The following is a 16296-nucleotide window of genomic DNA, read 5'->3' as shown; positions in this document are numbered from 1 at the left end:
ATGTTCAGAAATAATAACTAGTATGTTTTTCTGCACTATGTTTTTCACCGTGGACAGTTTTACAAAGGTCTGAGTAAACTACTTTTGCCTTAAAAGTGTTGTATGAATTTTCTTGTAGCATGAACACTGTTCCTATTTTTGTAATACATTTTGTCATCCACATACACATGTCATTGTGGTTTCATTTTATTTTTCTCTGTTTACTTAGCCCCCACAGAACCTTTATTGTGTAAGTTTGCTGATGGAGGACAGAAAAAGAGACAGAACCCAAACAAATACATCCCTAATGGAAGACCATGGCATAGAGAAGGAGAGGTGAGACTTGTAAGTCCTTTCCTGAAACTTTAGTGGGGGGTGTGTGATCTTGAATGCCCACATGAAAAGTAACACAAAAAGGCATCTTGACTTGGCTGCACACTTCTGAAATAGGTGCCAGGATTAAATCTTCCTTTTGGTACATTATAATTCAAGTGATGTCAAATTAAAATTCTTTTCATTATATATGGTGATAACGGAGTGATTCTCCAGATGGACCGATAGGTGGTGGAAGCAGCTGTGTTTACCAGCTAGCTATACATGAAGTAGAAGAGCATTCTAAATTGCCATAAGAAAAACACAAGTGATTTGGGTTTGTTTTTGGTTTTTTTCAGAAACAGGGTTTCTGTAGGCTAGGCGCGGTGACTCACACCCGTAATCCTAGCACTTTGGGAGGCCAAGGCAGGCAGATCACCTGAGATCAGGAGTTAGAGATCAGCCTGGCCAACATGGCGAAACCCCATCTCTACTAAAAATACAAAAATTAGCCCTGCGTGGTGGTGCATGCCTGTAATCCCAGCTACCCAGGAGGCTGAGGCAGGAGAATCGCTGCAGCCCAGGAGGCAGAGGCTGCAGTGTTCCAAGGTCATGCCACTGCACTCCAGCCTGGGCAACAGAGTGAGACTCCATCTCAAAAAAAAAAAAAAACAGAAAGGAAGAAACATGGTCTCTGTTGCCCAGGCTGGAGTCCAGTGGTATGGTTATAGCCCACCGCAACCTCGAACTCCTGTGCTCAAGCAGTCCTCCCACCTCAGCCTCCTGTGTAGCTGGGACAACAGGGACATGCCACCACTCCTGGCTAATTTAAAATAATTTTTTTTGTTTTGTTTTGTTTTGTTTTGAGATGGAGTCTTGCTCTGTCGCCCAGGCTGGAGGGCAGTGGCACGATCTCCGCTCACTGCAAGCTCTGCCTCCCGGGTTCATGCCATTCTCCTGCCTCAGCCTCCCAAGTAGCTTGGGACTACAGGCACCCACCACCACACCTGGCTAATTTTTTGTATTTTTACTAGAGATGGGGTTTCATTGTGTTAGTCGGGATGGTCTCAATCTCCTGGCCTTATGATCCACCCACCTCGGCCTCCCAAAGTGCTGGGATTACAGGCGTGGACCATCGTGCCTGGCCTAATTTTTTAAATTTTTTATAGAGATAGGATCTAACTATGTTGCCCAGGCTGGCATGGTTTCTTAGAGGGGTTTATATTTATAATATTTAGAAGTTATCCTAAATAATAATCTAAATATATATAAATAGTACATTTATCACCGAGTTGGGGTTTTTTTCACCTCTCTTTTGAATAGTTTTTTTTTTTAATTAAAACTCTCAATTTCCTAATAAAATGTTGGACCTCCATTTCCCTGTATTGACTTCCCATGAATTATTATTTTAAAAACAATAACATATTGATCCAAGAATGTCTAGGGAAAATGTTCTAGAATCTGCACTGTCCAATAACAGCCACCAGCCACAGGTGGCTCTCTGAGCACTTGAAATGTAGCTACTATGCTAGAGAGATCGATTTTTTATGTAGTTTTAAATAGCTACATGTGGCTTATGACTATCACATGGGACAGTGCAGGTCCAGAGATTAATTCTCATATTTTTAGTCATTTTGACTAACAGAAACTCCCAATTTTATCAAATGCTACTAGACTCTAAGTACAAATTCCCTTCCCTCCCCTTTTTTTTTTTAAGAGACAGGGGTCTCCTTCTGTTGCCCAGGCTGGAGTGCAGTGATGTAATCATAGCTAACTACAGCCTCGAACTCCTGGGCTTCAAAGGGATCTTCCCACCTCAGCCTCCCCAGCAGCTGGGACTACAGGTGCACACCACCACACCCGGCTAAAAATAGAATTTTTAAATCATGCCTTTCTAGATGAATGTTTATATTTCTTTCTCTTTCCCATAGGCTGGAATGACACTTACTTACGACCCAACTACAGCTGCTATACAGAACGGGTATGTCATTAAGATAAATCCATAATGGCTTGAGGGAAAATGTGAAGGTGGAAAATATCAGACATTTGTTCCATGAATTATTCTATTTAAAGGATTACTTAATAAAGGTTTTTGTGTTTGTTCTAGATTTTATCCTTCACCATACAGTATTGCTACAAACCGAATGATCACTCAAACTTCTATTACACCCTATATTGCATCTCCTGTATCTGCCTACCAGGTTTGTACCTTTAGGATTCGTCAGCAGTATAACCACTTGCGGACCATGAATCTCTGCTACATTTTTATGTGTCTTAAAATTTTGAGTGTTTATGAAATTTGAGTCAAATATTATGCAGCTTGGATACCCTATTTAGTATGAGCTGCTTTGTATTTGGCAGAGTGATTTATGTATAGGAGAATGTAAAGCAAGGGAAAATGTCAGTGGTCAGTCCTTGGAATCATAGCATTTTGGAATTGGAATGAACCCAAACACTTCCTTCACCAAGGGGCCCTGCTTTTGGACACCATGTGTCCCAAAAATTGAAACTTAAGATAATTGCCATTAGATATAATACAGAATAGGTGTGTACCCTTGCTTTTGTTTATTCATCAGCAGGAACTGATAAAAGAACAAGTAAACATGGTAATACATAAAGATGTGTCTCTAGTAGGTAGCATTAAGTGAGCAATGCAGCTGACATTTGAGGTAAAAATATAAAAGCAAAAAGGTGACTTCCTGTTTAGGTTATTACATGAGGAGGCTTTACCTTAAAATAAATTCCCAACTTTGAAACAAAAACTCTTGAAGTGTCTTGTATTTCAAGATTTGATTTGATTTTAATGCAGAGGTAGCTCCTGTCTGCCATGAACCCAGTAGTGTACATGCATTTCTCCTCCTGTGTCAGAAAACCTCTAACAGGATTGCTTCCTGGACCCAGATAGGAACCTTATAATGGAGTTCAATTGCAGACATGTGGGAGCAGAGTTCCCTTTTGTTGACCGTCAGGATCCTGTGTGACTAAATTTTTGTGTATTCTTGATTTTAAAACAATTGAATTAGATTGTTGCAGTCCTAATTTCTGGGGTTAGAGGACTACAATATGTAATCTAATAGTTGTATTACTTTAACTTTTATAAGCCTCAGTTTCCTCATCTTTAAAATGGGGATAATAATAGTTTCTATCTCATAGGCTTGAGAGAATTATGAAAACCAAATGAGACTGTATAAAGAGCCCAGCCGAGGACCTTGCATATCATTATCACTCAGTTAATGTTAGCTATGATTATTATCATTAATATGCACGATTAGGTGGCTGATAATAAGAGTACATTAGTTATATGTTTAAATAATGAATTGGCCAAAATAAGCAATGTCATATAACTAATTCTGTCTAAAAACATAAAAATGGTTTTGAATAACAGAAGTGATTAGATGCACTAAAACTGAGGGCTGGCATTATCATTCACAGTCTCCTAAGCTTCTAGGCTCTTACAGCCTCCTTTCCCTGAGTTGTCACTCATTTTCTTTTCTTTATTCTCTCTGGATTCTTATGTTACTTATTCTGGTGCTTCATTCTGCTGGGCGTAGTATTGACTAATTTAATGCCTCTTTAGTTGTTTTGGATTTAGGATTCCTATCCTTTCCTTGACTGTATAAGACTCAGTGAGATCTGCTCTAGTGCACTTCCCTAATTAACAATTCCTGTGTCTGGTATGGAAAGGTAGTCTTTCTTAACTGTCTGAACTTGGAAACCTCTGTCATTTATATGTCACTAAAAATAGGGGCAAGTGTAAGTTATTCTCGGGCAAATGAAAGATTGTAAGTATTAATTTGAATTTATGTTGCTATAGATATTACAGCTATTAACACATTTCTCCAACACCTCTTTTTCCCTCTTTAATATAAAACCAGTGTGCATTTTGGCCACAGAACCATTTTGTACAATAAAAATTAGGAGATCTGTGTCAGTAATAGATTTGATATAGCTAACTGGAAACAACATATTATTTCAGAGGCCTTATTTCCTCTCCTGGGCATTCTGTATTTCTCTAAGATACATATGGAATTTCATTGCATTGCCTGACACTCAGTGCCATAGCCTTGAAGACTGATTTTTAACTACGTAAGTTCAGGGACCTAGTAGGGTCAGTGGATGAGCTTTAAGTGATCTGTGACTCCTTAAGTTGTTTGCAAAATGTTGCTTGTGTATGTGCAATTAAGTGGGGAAAAATGTTCTATTTCCCTAATTAGGTTTTCAGAGGGCTCCATGAACCTAAAGAAGTTAAGAACCAATAGTAAAGAGTTTACAAAACATTATTATTCCCATTTTATAATTAGAAAATTGAGGAATAGAAATTGACAGCAGCTGATTTGCTGCTTAAGAAAGAAAATTAGATGTCATAGTTCCCTAATCCTGTAATGCTATAAGCTATTAGATTATTAAGACCACTGAAGCATATAAAAAATGGGGGCATCTGGCCCAAATTAGGGTCTGTAGGGAGTTGTTTGCCTTCCCATCATATATCCAGTGAGGGCCCTGCACTCGTGTTGGAGTGGGCCTTTCTCCACTAAACCACCATAAGCTTATGCAATTGGATTTGAGAAATTAGCAGCTGCAAGAAACCACCAACCCCAATGGGGAAAGGCTACAGTCCAGATAACTGAAATGTTAACAAGGCAGAAGCACTTAACTTTGGTCTGCCTTAGGTGGCAAAGGAAACCAGAGAAAACAAGTATCGGGGCTCTGCTATCAAGGTAAATCACAATACATTCTTCCCCCATGACTCTTCCCCATATCCTCTCTGTTGAACCTCTGAAGTTAACAATAGGGGATAAAATGCAGGAGGGTTTTGTTGTTAAGAATTGGAAACTGAAACTTATTATAAAATTACTTAGACTCTGGAAAGCTCTGGGCATCAAGAAATGGGCTGATATGTTTTTCTCTTGAGTGGCAGACTACACATGCTTTCTTTCCTGCCACAAAACCTGACTCTCACATCTATTTCTCAATTCAGAGGGTCTACTGTGTGGATGCCCATTTGACTATAGATGTCAAAATCTAGTCACTGAAGTTTAATTTCCTTAATCTGAATTTCAGATTTTTATTTTCTGCACTAACTAGAAATTGTTGACCACAATGCAAGATTTCTAAAGTTAATGTCCTAGGTATGAAAGAGAAATTGAATTTTTTTTTTGTATTAAATAAGCACATACTTTAAGGGTTAGCTTCTAATAAGATGTGCTGGAATTAATCATCATTCATCTGTAATTCTAAAGCACCTAGTTCATACCTTGATTGTTAACACTTTTCACTATTTATTTGAGTTGTTGCTGTGTTTATCTCCCTTGCATAGATAGTAAATTTCTTGAGGGTGGGGCCCATGTCTTTTTCTCCTTTTTCTCTTTGTTGCCTGATACTCAACAATTAGTTCTTGAGTGGGCAAATAGAAATTGTTTCTAAATAATCATTTCATCCTGTTCAGAGTGACCAGTTTGCCAAGAATTCTGACTGCCTTAATCTTTTTAATCATTGATAGTGTTGTTTCCTTGTTTTCTTTCTGTAGATTTTTAACATGATTAAAAAGAGTTCTAAAGAAATAGGTAAGCTTTACAATGAAAATCAATATTTCTTTTGAAATCCTCCCTTTTCTAGGTGCAAAGTCCTTCTTGGATGCAACCTCAACCATATATTCTACAGCACCCCGTAAGTTTTTCATCTTAATGACTTTGTGTTTTACAAGTAAGTTATGTGTATATATTCTCTGGGTTAAAACCATTTGCCAAGGGTGGTATAGGATTTGGGAAATTTTAAACATGGAATATGAGAATGTACAATTTCATTATAAAACTTCTCATCCTTATAAAACAACTTGGTAGAAGATATTAAGTTACATTTTCTATAAGAACTTAAAATATATCATATTTGAGGCAGGGTACCATTTTCTTATTCATACCAGCTCTTTAGAGATCATTCAAATGAGAGGCTACATTTTTAATAGTACTTGGGATAAAACTGCTTTCATTTTTTACATTCTGTTTAATGCAGATATAAAGTTCAAAACCGAGATGAAGATTTTCATCAGTGTTACTTGGCCTTTCTATGGAGATTATAAATACTAAAGTGGTAGCACATTATTTGGTAAATAACAAATGTGATTTCTTAATGACGTGAGCATTCATATATATTACATTTTTTTTAATTGAGTGAGTTATACTTATTATATAGTGTATTTCATGTGTTTTTCAAAGACACATAAGATGTAGTTTGTGGAAGAAGGGTTTGAAAATTGAAAAATACATATGGAGAACAAAGTTACAATAAGGCTAAGGATGTCCAACACAATGACCTGCATGCTCACGTGAGAAAATCACAAATTTGGCTCTAAGCTTTCTAGTAACTGATGCAAAATGGGAATCCTGGTAAGTAATACAGTTCACAATATGTGTAAAATAAAAACAGATTTGGTTGCTTAGAAAAAGAACTCTATTCTTGGCCTTATGTTCAAACAGCAATTTGTCTTGGGATACCTTTTTAAAGTGGATACTGCAATGTAAGACCATGTATATGAAATAGCAATCCAGGGATAAGAGGTTCTGAATGAGAAATTGCTGAGATGACCTTTAAGAAGCAGATAAAACATGTTTAGGTGATGACATAGGAGAGGCGCTCTCTGATATATGTATACGTTTTGTGTGATATATATACACATACATATAGATCTATACATGTGCACATACATAGACACATCTTCAAACCCACACTTACCTGTACATGTGTACATAATATACATGCACTGATCCACACAGGCCCGTAGCAATCTGTGTCCCTGATACTCCATGCTACCCTATTTTGGAATGCTTGGAAATCAACCTACTTTGAATTTGAGGACTTCCTATTACAGATGGTGCCAATGAATGAGAAAAAGGAGCAGGAAACTCCTCCACCATCTTCTAGGCTTCTGAGTCATTTCCGTGTTACCACTTGCTTTTTGATGATGCGTGTTAAAAAAAAAAATTTCTAACAGAATGTATTAATGACAAACATTATTTCTGACACACATCTATATCTTTTTTTCTTTTTGGCAACATTTGAGAAAAAGACTGCACGTATCTGAGCTTAACATCTTTGAGGAGACATTAGGAATGTAAGCAGAAGGTTGCTATCTGAGGATTCATTACCTTTCCCCACCCAGCTTTAAACTGCCTGATTTAAATCAGAATTAAAGTTCCTGTATACTTAACTCTGTCCTAGATTGTCTATCTAATTATCAATAAATAACAGTTGTATTTAAGGGATGCCAGGTACAGCGATACCAAAACATACATTAGTAGTTATAGAGCGTGTCAGAATACTTGCATTCTCAGATAATGAGGTGATTGCAAAAGTCCAAAAATAAAGAGTTCATTAAATTTTGGTTTATGCAATCAATGTAACCATTAAAAAAATGATGATAATGATAGTTTTTCAACAAGCTAGGTAAATGGTTAGAATGCTAAGTTAAGACCAAAAACCCAGGATATGAAATTGTTGATGTGCTCTGATTGAACCTGTACAGAAACACACACAGGCTATGATCTGGCAGTAGTACCCTGACATTGCTAACAGTGGTTGTATTAGACTGGCTGAGTTAGAAGCAATTGTTTTTTTTTTCCCCTCCTATTTTCTTAAATATATTTAATTTGATTTTAATGACCAACATTTTTTCAAATTAAATAAAAGAATCTGGACTCAGATTATTAATCATATCTGAATTGCCTTCCCTCCCAGGCACCAAAATGTAACTTAAAGTTCTGAGAAACACTGAGTGAATGAAGAAATGTGCTCTCGATCCTAACAACCTGATCTTGAACCAAACGATTATCTGGATAGAACATTGTTAAACAAAATACTATATTGATCTTATTAAATATAATACACTGTTTTGTGACTGGAGAAAACATCAACTGCCTTTTTTTTTCCAGATTTTTTTTTTAAGAAAGCATTTTGTAACCCTAGGCAGGCAGTGATAATCAGTTTGTTTTTCCTTTGATAGCTCCTCCTGCTGGACTAGCTTGCTTCCAGTTACTGGAAGTGAAGGGAAAGGAAAGGAGAAGAGGGACACTGCCTTTAATACAGGGATTGTTGTGAAGTGAATGCCAAGATATCATTTCCCCTAATGCTCTTACAAAACTCTCAGAAAGAGCAATTTAGAAGATTTTTAGGAAACTGTTTGTGATGCCATTTGCAAGATTGAGGGAGGTTGTTTTTGCTTCACATTCCTAAACAAACTAAGGTATTTCCTTTGCAAAAAGTAATTACAGGATCTTAACTCTTGCCTCAGTTTGTCTAATTTTGCTCCTGTCTCCAACTCCCCAGGGTGCCGTGTTAACTCCCTCAATGGAGCACACCATGTCACTACAGCCCGCATCGATGATCAGCCCTCTGGCCCAGCAGATGAGTCATCTGTCACTAGGCAGCACCGGAACAGTAGGTGGCAAATAATTATCATGTGTCTCTGTAAACAGAGGAGGGTAAATTAATGCAGCCTGTATCTTCCCTATCAAATGACAGGCTCTATGATAACAGATCATGTCTAATCCCCTCTCTTCCCCCAACATGACCTTCCATAAAGTAAATACTCAGCTATTTCTTGATTAATTGATGAACTGAAAGTCTATTCTCTGGGTATCTCTCCTTTACGAGAATATAGCACCCACACATGACCACATCTAGCCTTTTATGACTAGTGACATTTATATAACTAGTACCACCGTCCCTGTGGCAGTGTCATGAAGCAAAAGACAAAGGTAATAAAAGGTAAACAAGCAGGGAATTATTTCTCGCTTGTTTCTTCTTTTATGGAGTTTGGGAGCATTGAATCATGATCTTTATATTGAAATATTTCACCAAAGTCCAGGGGACTCCTTTGGGTAATGAGGTTGAGCTGGCACCAGATCAGCTTCCAGGTTGGATGCTTAGCATTTTGCTGGTAAGATGGCTAAAGGATTTTAATTTAGCCTGTATTCTGTAGTGGCTTAAAAGAACAAAGGGTGGTGCGTTTTCCCCTTAGACACTCAAAACCTACAGCCGTTTCTTGTGAAGGCTAAGCCAGGGCCACACATATCCAATGAGATTGACTAGAAATTTCTCCTGCCTTTGGGAAAAGATGACTGTCAGTGTCAGAAAAGCCGGGCTCTGCTGCCTAATCTGCAGTGACCTGTTAGAGGTCTAATAAGTCATTTACCCCTGTGGGCTCCACCTATAGAAACAATACTAGGTACTAGTTGAGGGGGCTGCTAGAAAATAATGAAGTCCTTTGAGGAGAGATCTTCTAAAATCACACATTAGTGATACTGAATTATTGAGAGTGACAAACTTTTTTATCTTCATCCATGATAAACTTTTTTATCTTCACCCATGATAAACTTTTTTATCTTCACTTTGTTAGCAAATCCAAAGAAATGTGGAATTTTTAGTTTAGCAGATTCAAAAAGTAGAAAACAGTTTGCCTTCCATATGACATATTTATATGCACTATTTAAGCTTTGAGGTAGCTCATTTAAATTTCTTCTTTGAGATTTCCAAATACATTATATCCATCTCACAATCCCCCCACGTACTCCAAATTTTGCATGGTTTACCATTGCCCATTCTGACCTCATTCTTCTTTGTAGTACATGCCTGCAACGTCAGCTATGCAAGGAGCCTACTTGCCACAGTATGCACATATGCAGACGACAGCGGTTCCTGTTGAGGTTGGTAGAGACCATCCCGTGACCATTCTGGCTATAAGTAGTTTCAGAAATGGGTAAATTAAATAGAACTCAGAAAAATCTACCAGACGTCAAATATTTGCATAAAGAATTGCATTTAGCCAGATGTGGTGGGTCATGCCTGTAAGTCCAACACTTTGGAAGGCTGAGGAGGGAGGATTGCTTATGGTCAGGAGTTAGAGACCAGCCTGGGCAACATAGTGAGATCCCATCTCTACAAAAAATAAAATTGTTTAAAAATTGGCCAGACATGGTGGCATGGACCTGTAGTCCCAGCTACTCAGGAGTATGAGGCAGGAAGAACCCTTGAGCCCTGGAGTTTGCGACTACAGTGAGCTATGATCATGACAAATTAGTGTAACAACATCCAGGCCACACCTCTTAAGACTCCCAGAAATATTTTCTAAGCTTATAGTGCCTTTCATACCCCTCGGAGGTTCTGTCTTGTCTCTCATAAAATGATACTACAGACACAATAAGATAAATCTGGAGTTTGCAGTCCCAGTACTAAAGATCGTATCAATGATAAAAATGACGAAAAGAAATCAGTTGTAGTTAAGATACTTAGTGGAAAAGAGAAAGCTGTTTTGAAACTGCTACAGGGATGAAGAAGAAACCATACCTCTTTTTACAGAGGCTGTTAGTGTGGCTAGATAACTGTTCTTGTTATGGAAGATACTGATATGAAAGAAAGAAGTCTAGCATTTGAATTATGGTTAGAGAGAAAACGTAGCATTTTCCTGCAAAGTATCCTTAAAATTTCAAGGAAATGTATCAATCCAGTTGATCTTATCCACTAGGCACATCCCAAAGGTTCCAATTCCAGGAAAGGATCGTAGGACTCTGGCCTGTTGGTGGAGGTGGTGGTGGAGGTGGTGGTGGTGGTGATAGTAGCAGTAGTAGTAGTAGGTGTTGGTGGAGGTGGTGGTGGTGGTGGTGATAGTAGTAGCAGTAGTAGTAGTAGGTGTTGGTGGAGGTGGTGGTGGTGGTGATAGTAGCAGTAGTAGTAGTAGGTGTTGGTGGAGGTGGTGGTGGTAGTGATAGTAGCAGTAGTAGTAGTAGGTGTTGGTGGAGGTGGTGGTGGTGGTGATAGTAGCAGTAGTAGTAGTAGGTGTTGGTGGAGGTGGTGGTGGTAGTGATAGTAGCAGTAGTAGTAGTAGGTGTTGGTGGAGGTGGTGGTGGTGGTGATAGTAGCAGTAGTAGTAGTAGGTGTTGGTGGAGGTGGTGGTGGTAGTGATAGTAGCAGTAGTAGTAGTAGGTGTTGGTGGAGGTGGTGGTGGTGGTGGTGATAGTAGTAGCAGTAGTAGTAGTAGGTGTTGATGGAGGTGGTGGTGGTGGTGGTGATAGTAGCAGTAGTAGTAGGTGTTGGTGGAGGTGGTGGTGGTGGTGATAGTAGCAGTAGTAGTAGTAGGTGTTGGTGGAGGTGGTGGTGGTGGTGGTGGTGATAGTAGTAGCAGTAGTAGTAGTAGGTGTTGGTGGAGGTGGTGGTGGTGGTGGTGATAGTAGTAGCAGTAGTAGTAGTAGGTGTTGGTGGAGGTGGTGGTGGTGGTGGTGATAGTAGTAGCAGTAGTAGTAGTAGGTGTTGGTGGAGGTGGTGGTGGTGGTGATAGTAGTAGCAGTAGTAGGTGGTGGTGGTGGTGATAGTAGTAGCAGTAGTAGTAGTAGGTGTTGGTGGAGGTGGTGGTGGTGGTGATAGTAGTAGCAGTAGTAGGTGGTGGTGGTGGTGATAGTAGTAGCAGTAGTAGTAGTAGGTGTTGGTGGTGGTGGTGGTGGTGGTGATAGTAGTAGCAGTAGTAGGTGGTGGTGGTGGTGATAGTAGTAGCAGTAGTAGTAGTAGGTGTTGGTGGAGGTGGTGGTGGTGATAGTAGTAGCAGTAGCAGTAGTAGGTGTTGGTGGAGGTGGTGGTGGTAGTAGTATTTTACTTGTTTGTGCAATTACTGACAACCACAGTTACCAGAGCCTACAATTCCTTACCTGCAATCTGAAACCCAAAAAGAAATCTGAAAATAAAAATTATCTTTGTAACTGCTTTAGCATAAAACATGACCTATGGCAAAACTCAGCCTGAACTGAGATGAGACAAAATCTTGATCCCACTTAACTGTGCTGCTTCATGGCTTCCAGTGTAGAACTATTAATATGTTTGCTTATGAGGTGCAGCCCTAGACACTACTGGAGGCATTATATCATATACAGCATTATGCATACCACATTTCAGATTATAAAATCTGAAAGTACTGAATTCCAAATCACATCTGTCCCCAGGGGTAAGAGGGTAAGAAATTTGTTTGATATGCTGTAGCTTGATAAGAATAGGAAAGTCATAAACATTTGGATGGGAGGTGCTTTGGGTCTGTTAGACATGCCAGCTGCTTAGGGAAATGATTAACCTTGAAAGCTCTACATGACGTGAAGAAATTTACTTTAAAGAGTAACTGTTTTTAAGGCACTGTTGGATTCAGTCAGGCCTAAGTAGCAGAGCTGAGGTTTTTTCACTAACATGTCTCATCCATTCTGCTTTGTTTGTTGTAGGAGGCAAGTGGTCAACAGCAGGTGGCTGTCGAGACGTCTAATGACCATTCTCCATATACCTTTCAACCTAATAAGTAACTGTGAGGTATGAAGGAAAGGTCTTCATAACTGGGGGGCTCAAATCAAGCACAATCTATGGGGCTTTTTTTAAAATCAGAATGGTGATTGGGATAACTCAGATTTTATCATACTGTTTTAATCGTGGCCAAGGCATCCAGTCTTGTTGAAATATTAAAATCAGTGATTTTATGAATTTAAGATTAATCATTTTGTCTGAAAAGAATGCTTTATACCGAAGCCAAATGTATAATTACTCTCCCCACTAAAAAGAAAAAAATAAAAATCTGTAATATCAGAGAACACCAAGAACCAAAATTGTCCTGTAATACAAGTATCCTATATCATATTACTTTAATACTCAGAAACTGGAGGACCTATAGCACAAAATGTTGCTTAATCTAGCATTGCAAGTTTAGCAACATCTTGATTATGAATTTAGATAAATGTCAATATCCTTAGATTGAAAGATTATATTTCCAGCTCTCACTTGAACCACAGATTTCAAAACTTTTCGCTTTACCATGCAGACTGTAATAAAATAGCTGTGTAGAACTTAGAATACCTTGGTTTCTAGATTGCCCTGGTGATACAGAATACCTTGGTTTCTGGATTGCCCTGGTGATAACATGTATTTTTGATTTCATAAAGTCACTCTTTAGAGACCCACATGAATTTTGGCTCTAAATTAGAAAAGAAAGTATTTTGCAAGTCCTGGATGTGACAGGCATTGAAAGTAACCATCAGTTACAGAGTTTGCATTTATCAGTCTACCATCAGTGATGAGCATAACCTTTTTCAAACACATATCTCTTTAAAACAAGAAACAGATTACAAAGCTCTGTAGTGTATCACACCACATCTACAAAAGCATTTGTCTTTTATTTTTCTCTTCCAGATGTACAGAAAGGTGTTCCTACATGAAGAAGGGTGTGAAGGCTGAACAATCATGGATTTTTCTGATCAATTGTGCTTTAGGAAATTATTGACAGTTTTGCACAGGTTCTTGAAAACGTTATTTATAATGAAATCAACTAAAACTATTTTTGCTATAAGTTCTATAAGGTGCATAAAACCCTTAAATTCATCTAGTAGCTGTTCCCCCGAACAGGTTTATTTTAGTAAAAAAAAAAAAACAAAAAACAAAAACAAAAGATTTTTATCAAATGTTATGATGCAAAAAAAAAAAAGAAAAAAAGAAAAAGAAAAAAAAGAAAGAAAAGAAAACTTCAATTTTCTGGGTATGCACAAAGACCATGAAGACTTATCCAAGTGCATGACCGGATTTTTGTGGTTTTGTTCATTTTGTGTTTAATTTGTGTGTTTTTTTTTTCCAGCTGTATGAAATGGGCTTTCTGAAGTTTAAATAGTCCGACTTCACCCATGGTGTTCTGTGCTTGCAGTGCGAGTGTTGCTGTAATTCAGTGTTGCCGTCAGTGTCTCTTTTCTCAGCTTTCTGTCTTTCTTTCAACGTAGTGTGAAGTGTCTTATCCTTTTCTATGAATTCCAATTTGCCTTAACTCTTTTGATGCTGTAGCTGTTTCAGTAAAAGTTAGTTCAAACTAATGATGTAGAATGCTTTGACCAAATGAGCTGGTCTATTATGCCTTGTAAAACAGCAGCATAGGGCTTTTAAAAGGTAGTCAATAAAAGTTGCTGAAATTTTGGCTTTTTTAAATATGTAGTAGGTGTTTTTAATGATTTTTCACATAATGTGTAAGGTAGTGAAATGCAAGAAGGGAAAAATGTTTTGTGTGAAACACATTTTCTGACTGGGGAACTTTTATTAGGGTAAATTGTTTGTAAGGCTGTACGCCAACAGTTTCCTCTGATAGTTTGACTGATTTAGGATATCTGCTGTATGATGCAATGTAAAGTCTTTTGCCTTTTTTCAGGAAAAAAAAAAAAACTAACTTGATGTACTAGATTTAGTGTAGGTAGTGTTGGGGTTGGGGACGGGGGGGTAGGGGAGGGGAGTCACTGAATGTTTTGTCCTTCCTTTATACTAATGATAGTGCTTTAGAATGAGAATTATGCCTGAAATCTGGCAAATCGAAAAATGTTGCTATTGCAACAAAGTGGCAAAAGCTAAAAGTAAGGATTTATCTTCAAACATAAGCTGAGATACGAATAGAAGCAAAACGATTGGCTACTAGCTCTCTCTCTCTCTATTAGGTAAATTTGAAAAATAAAAATGACTTGGCACTTTTAAAGGTAACTTCACCAAAGACCGAAGAGCCAGTAACCAGTAGCTCCAACTTGTCTCAGCATCACATCTTCTGTGCTCTTTATTTTTGCCGGACCAGTTTGCGGTTAGGAGAATGTGCCTTTTTTGTACCTTTGCATTTAGGTTTTATAATTTTAATTGATGTATGGACACACACAAACAAAAAAGCATGAAGGAAGATTTGGATCCAAGCAGTGCCACACTTTACATCATCACTACAAGTGTTCAAGTGTAAAGAAAACCAATTTTGAAACTATGAAATTCCTGATTCATAAATACACAGTTATTTCTACTTTAGTACATATAAGATAATTCACTGTTATTAAAGCTCTTTTATTAAGGCAATTGCATATGTTTTAAAAGCAATGGTAAATTAAGTTGTCTTCCAAAACTGTGTACTTGTCTGGTCAGCTGTGTATGATCAGTTATCTACCTCAGAGTCTATTTTCTTTTGTGCTGGGACAGGTTGCTGGCCCTCCCTGTTTCCACAGACCAAATCCTCCTAGCTCAGGAGCTAGGGCTAAGCAGTTATTTCTTTCAAGTATTTTTTAGTTCTTAAATTTTATGCTTGTATTTGATGACAGATGTCAGTGACATTTCATAGTTTCAAAAGTCCTTGCTGCTCTGAGAAGTGTAGATTCTAGTGAAAATTACATAGTCATAAGAGAAATGTGTTTTTGTTTTTGTTTTTGTTTCATTTTTTAAAGTTGTGGTATTATTGGTTCTATGCTCCCTGGAATATTACTGCTTTGTGAAAGTCCAGACTGAACGCAGCACCCTCTGTGTACCTAGTACAGTTATAAACCTGGGTCTCTCACTACTTGATATTTTTGCATTAGTTAAGACAGAAATTTGATAGCTCGGTTAGAGGGGAGGGGAAATCTGCTGCTAGAAATGTCTGAACTAAGTGCCATACTCGTCTGGGTAAGATTTGGGAAACATAACCTCTGTACATAAAAAAAATCAGTTAAACATCACATAGTAGACAGCCATTAAATTATAAAAAAAATTAATTTATGAAGAAAGACCTTTTGTACAGATTGAAAAAAAAGATTTTCATAGAGATATCTATATGATCAAGAGAGTTAATTTTTTATTTTTGTTTTACTAGTGCCACAGACTTGCCAGTGGTAACTTATTTGTCCGGTTCAAGATAACTCTGTAGTTTTCTTTCCTAGGACTTGTTGTTAAACGCCAAAAGACATTTTTGAACTGTACATTTGATCAGATTGTTAGCTTTTCTGTTTTATTTCTTTTGAGAACCTTTGAATAAAAAACATCTGAAATTTTATTTTTCCTGTCAATTTTTTAAGTCGATTAAGTATATATCAGAATTTCATTTCTGATCTCTTTCTTCAGCTCAGTAGATTGGTTTGAAAGTGAGTTGAAAGTTATGTCAGATTCAATGTATCCTCAAAATACATTTCCTTGAAAACAACTGGAAAAACCTTTCCACCCCACTTTTGCTGGTTA

General features: G+C 37.8%; 1 protein-coding gene across 23 annotated transcripts in view; it reads left to right on the top strand.

Moving 5' to 3' along the window:
• RBMS1 (RNA binding motif single stranded interacting protein 1) overlaps window positions 1-16114 on the top strand; it is a 221872-nt gene extending 205758 nt beyond the window's left edge. For 6 of the 23 annotated variants that reach the window (XM_054477471.2, XM_054477473.2, XM_063648230.1 and 3 more), the window contains exons 7-15: window positions 209-324; window positions 2223-2272; window positions 2399-2492; window positions 4962-5009; window positions 5908-5958; window positions 8611-8721; window positions 9909-9989; window positions 12540-12624; window positions 13495-16114. In XM_054477471.2, coding sequence (XP_054333446.1) covers window positions 209-324; window positions 2223-2272; window positions 2399-2492; window positions 4962-5009; window positions 5908-5958; window positions 8611-8721; window positions 9909-9989; window positions 12540-12617 — 629 coding nt within the window. In that variant the 3' untranslated portion in view covers window positions 12618-12624; window positions 13495-16114. The remainder of the gene's footprint in view (window positions 1-208; window positions 325-2222; window positions 2273-2398; window positions 2493-4961; window positions 5010-5907; window positions 5959-8610; window positions 8722-9908; window positions 9990-12539; window positions 12625-13494) is intronic. The other 17 variants (XM_054477480.2, XM_063648242.1, XM_063648235.1 and 14 more) reach the window with 3 other exon arrangements.
• The last annotated feature ends 182 nt before the right edge of the window (window positions 16115-16296 follow it).

Source organism: Pongo pygmaeus, chromosome 11, assembly GCF_028885625.2.
Source record: "Pongo pygmaeus isolate AG05252 chromosome 11, NHGRI_mPonPyg2-v2.0_pri, whole genome shotgun sequence".
NCBI classification, from domain to species: Eukaryota; Metazoa; Chordata; class Mammalia; order Primates; family Hominidae; genus Pongo; species Pongo pygmaeus.
The sequence above is the reverse complement of the archived record's forward strand: the minus strand, read 5'-3'. Positions and strand labels throughout refer to the sequence as shown.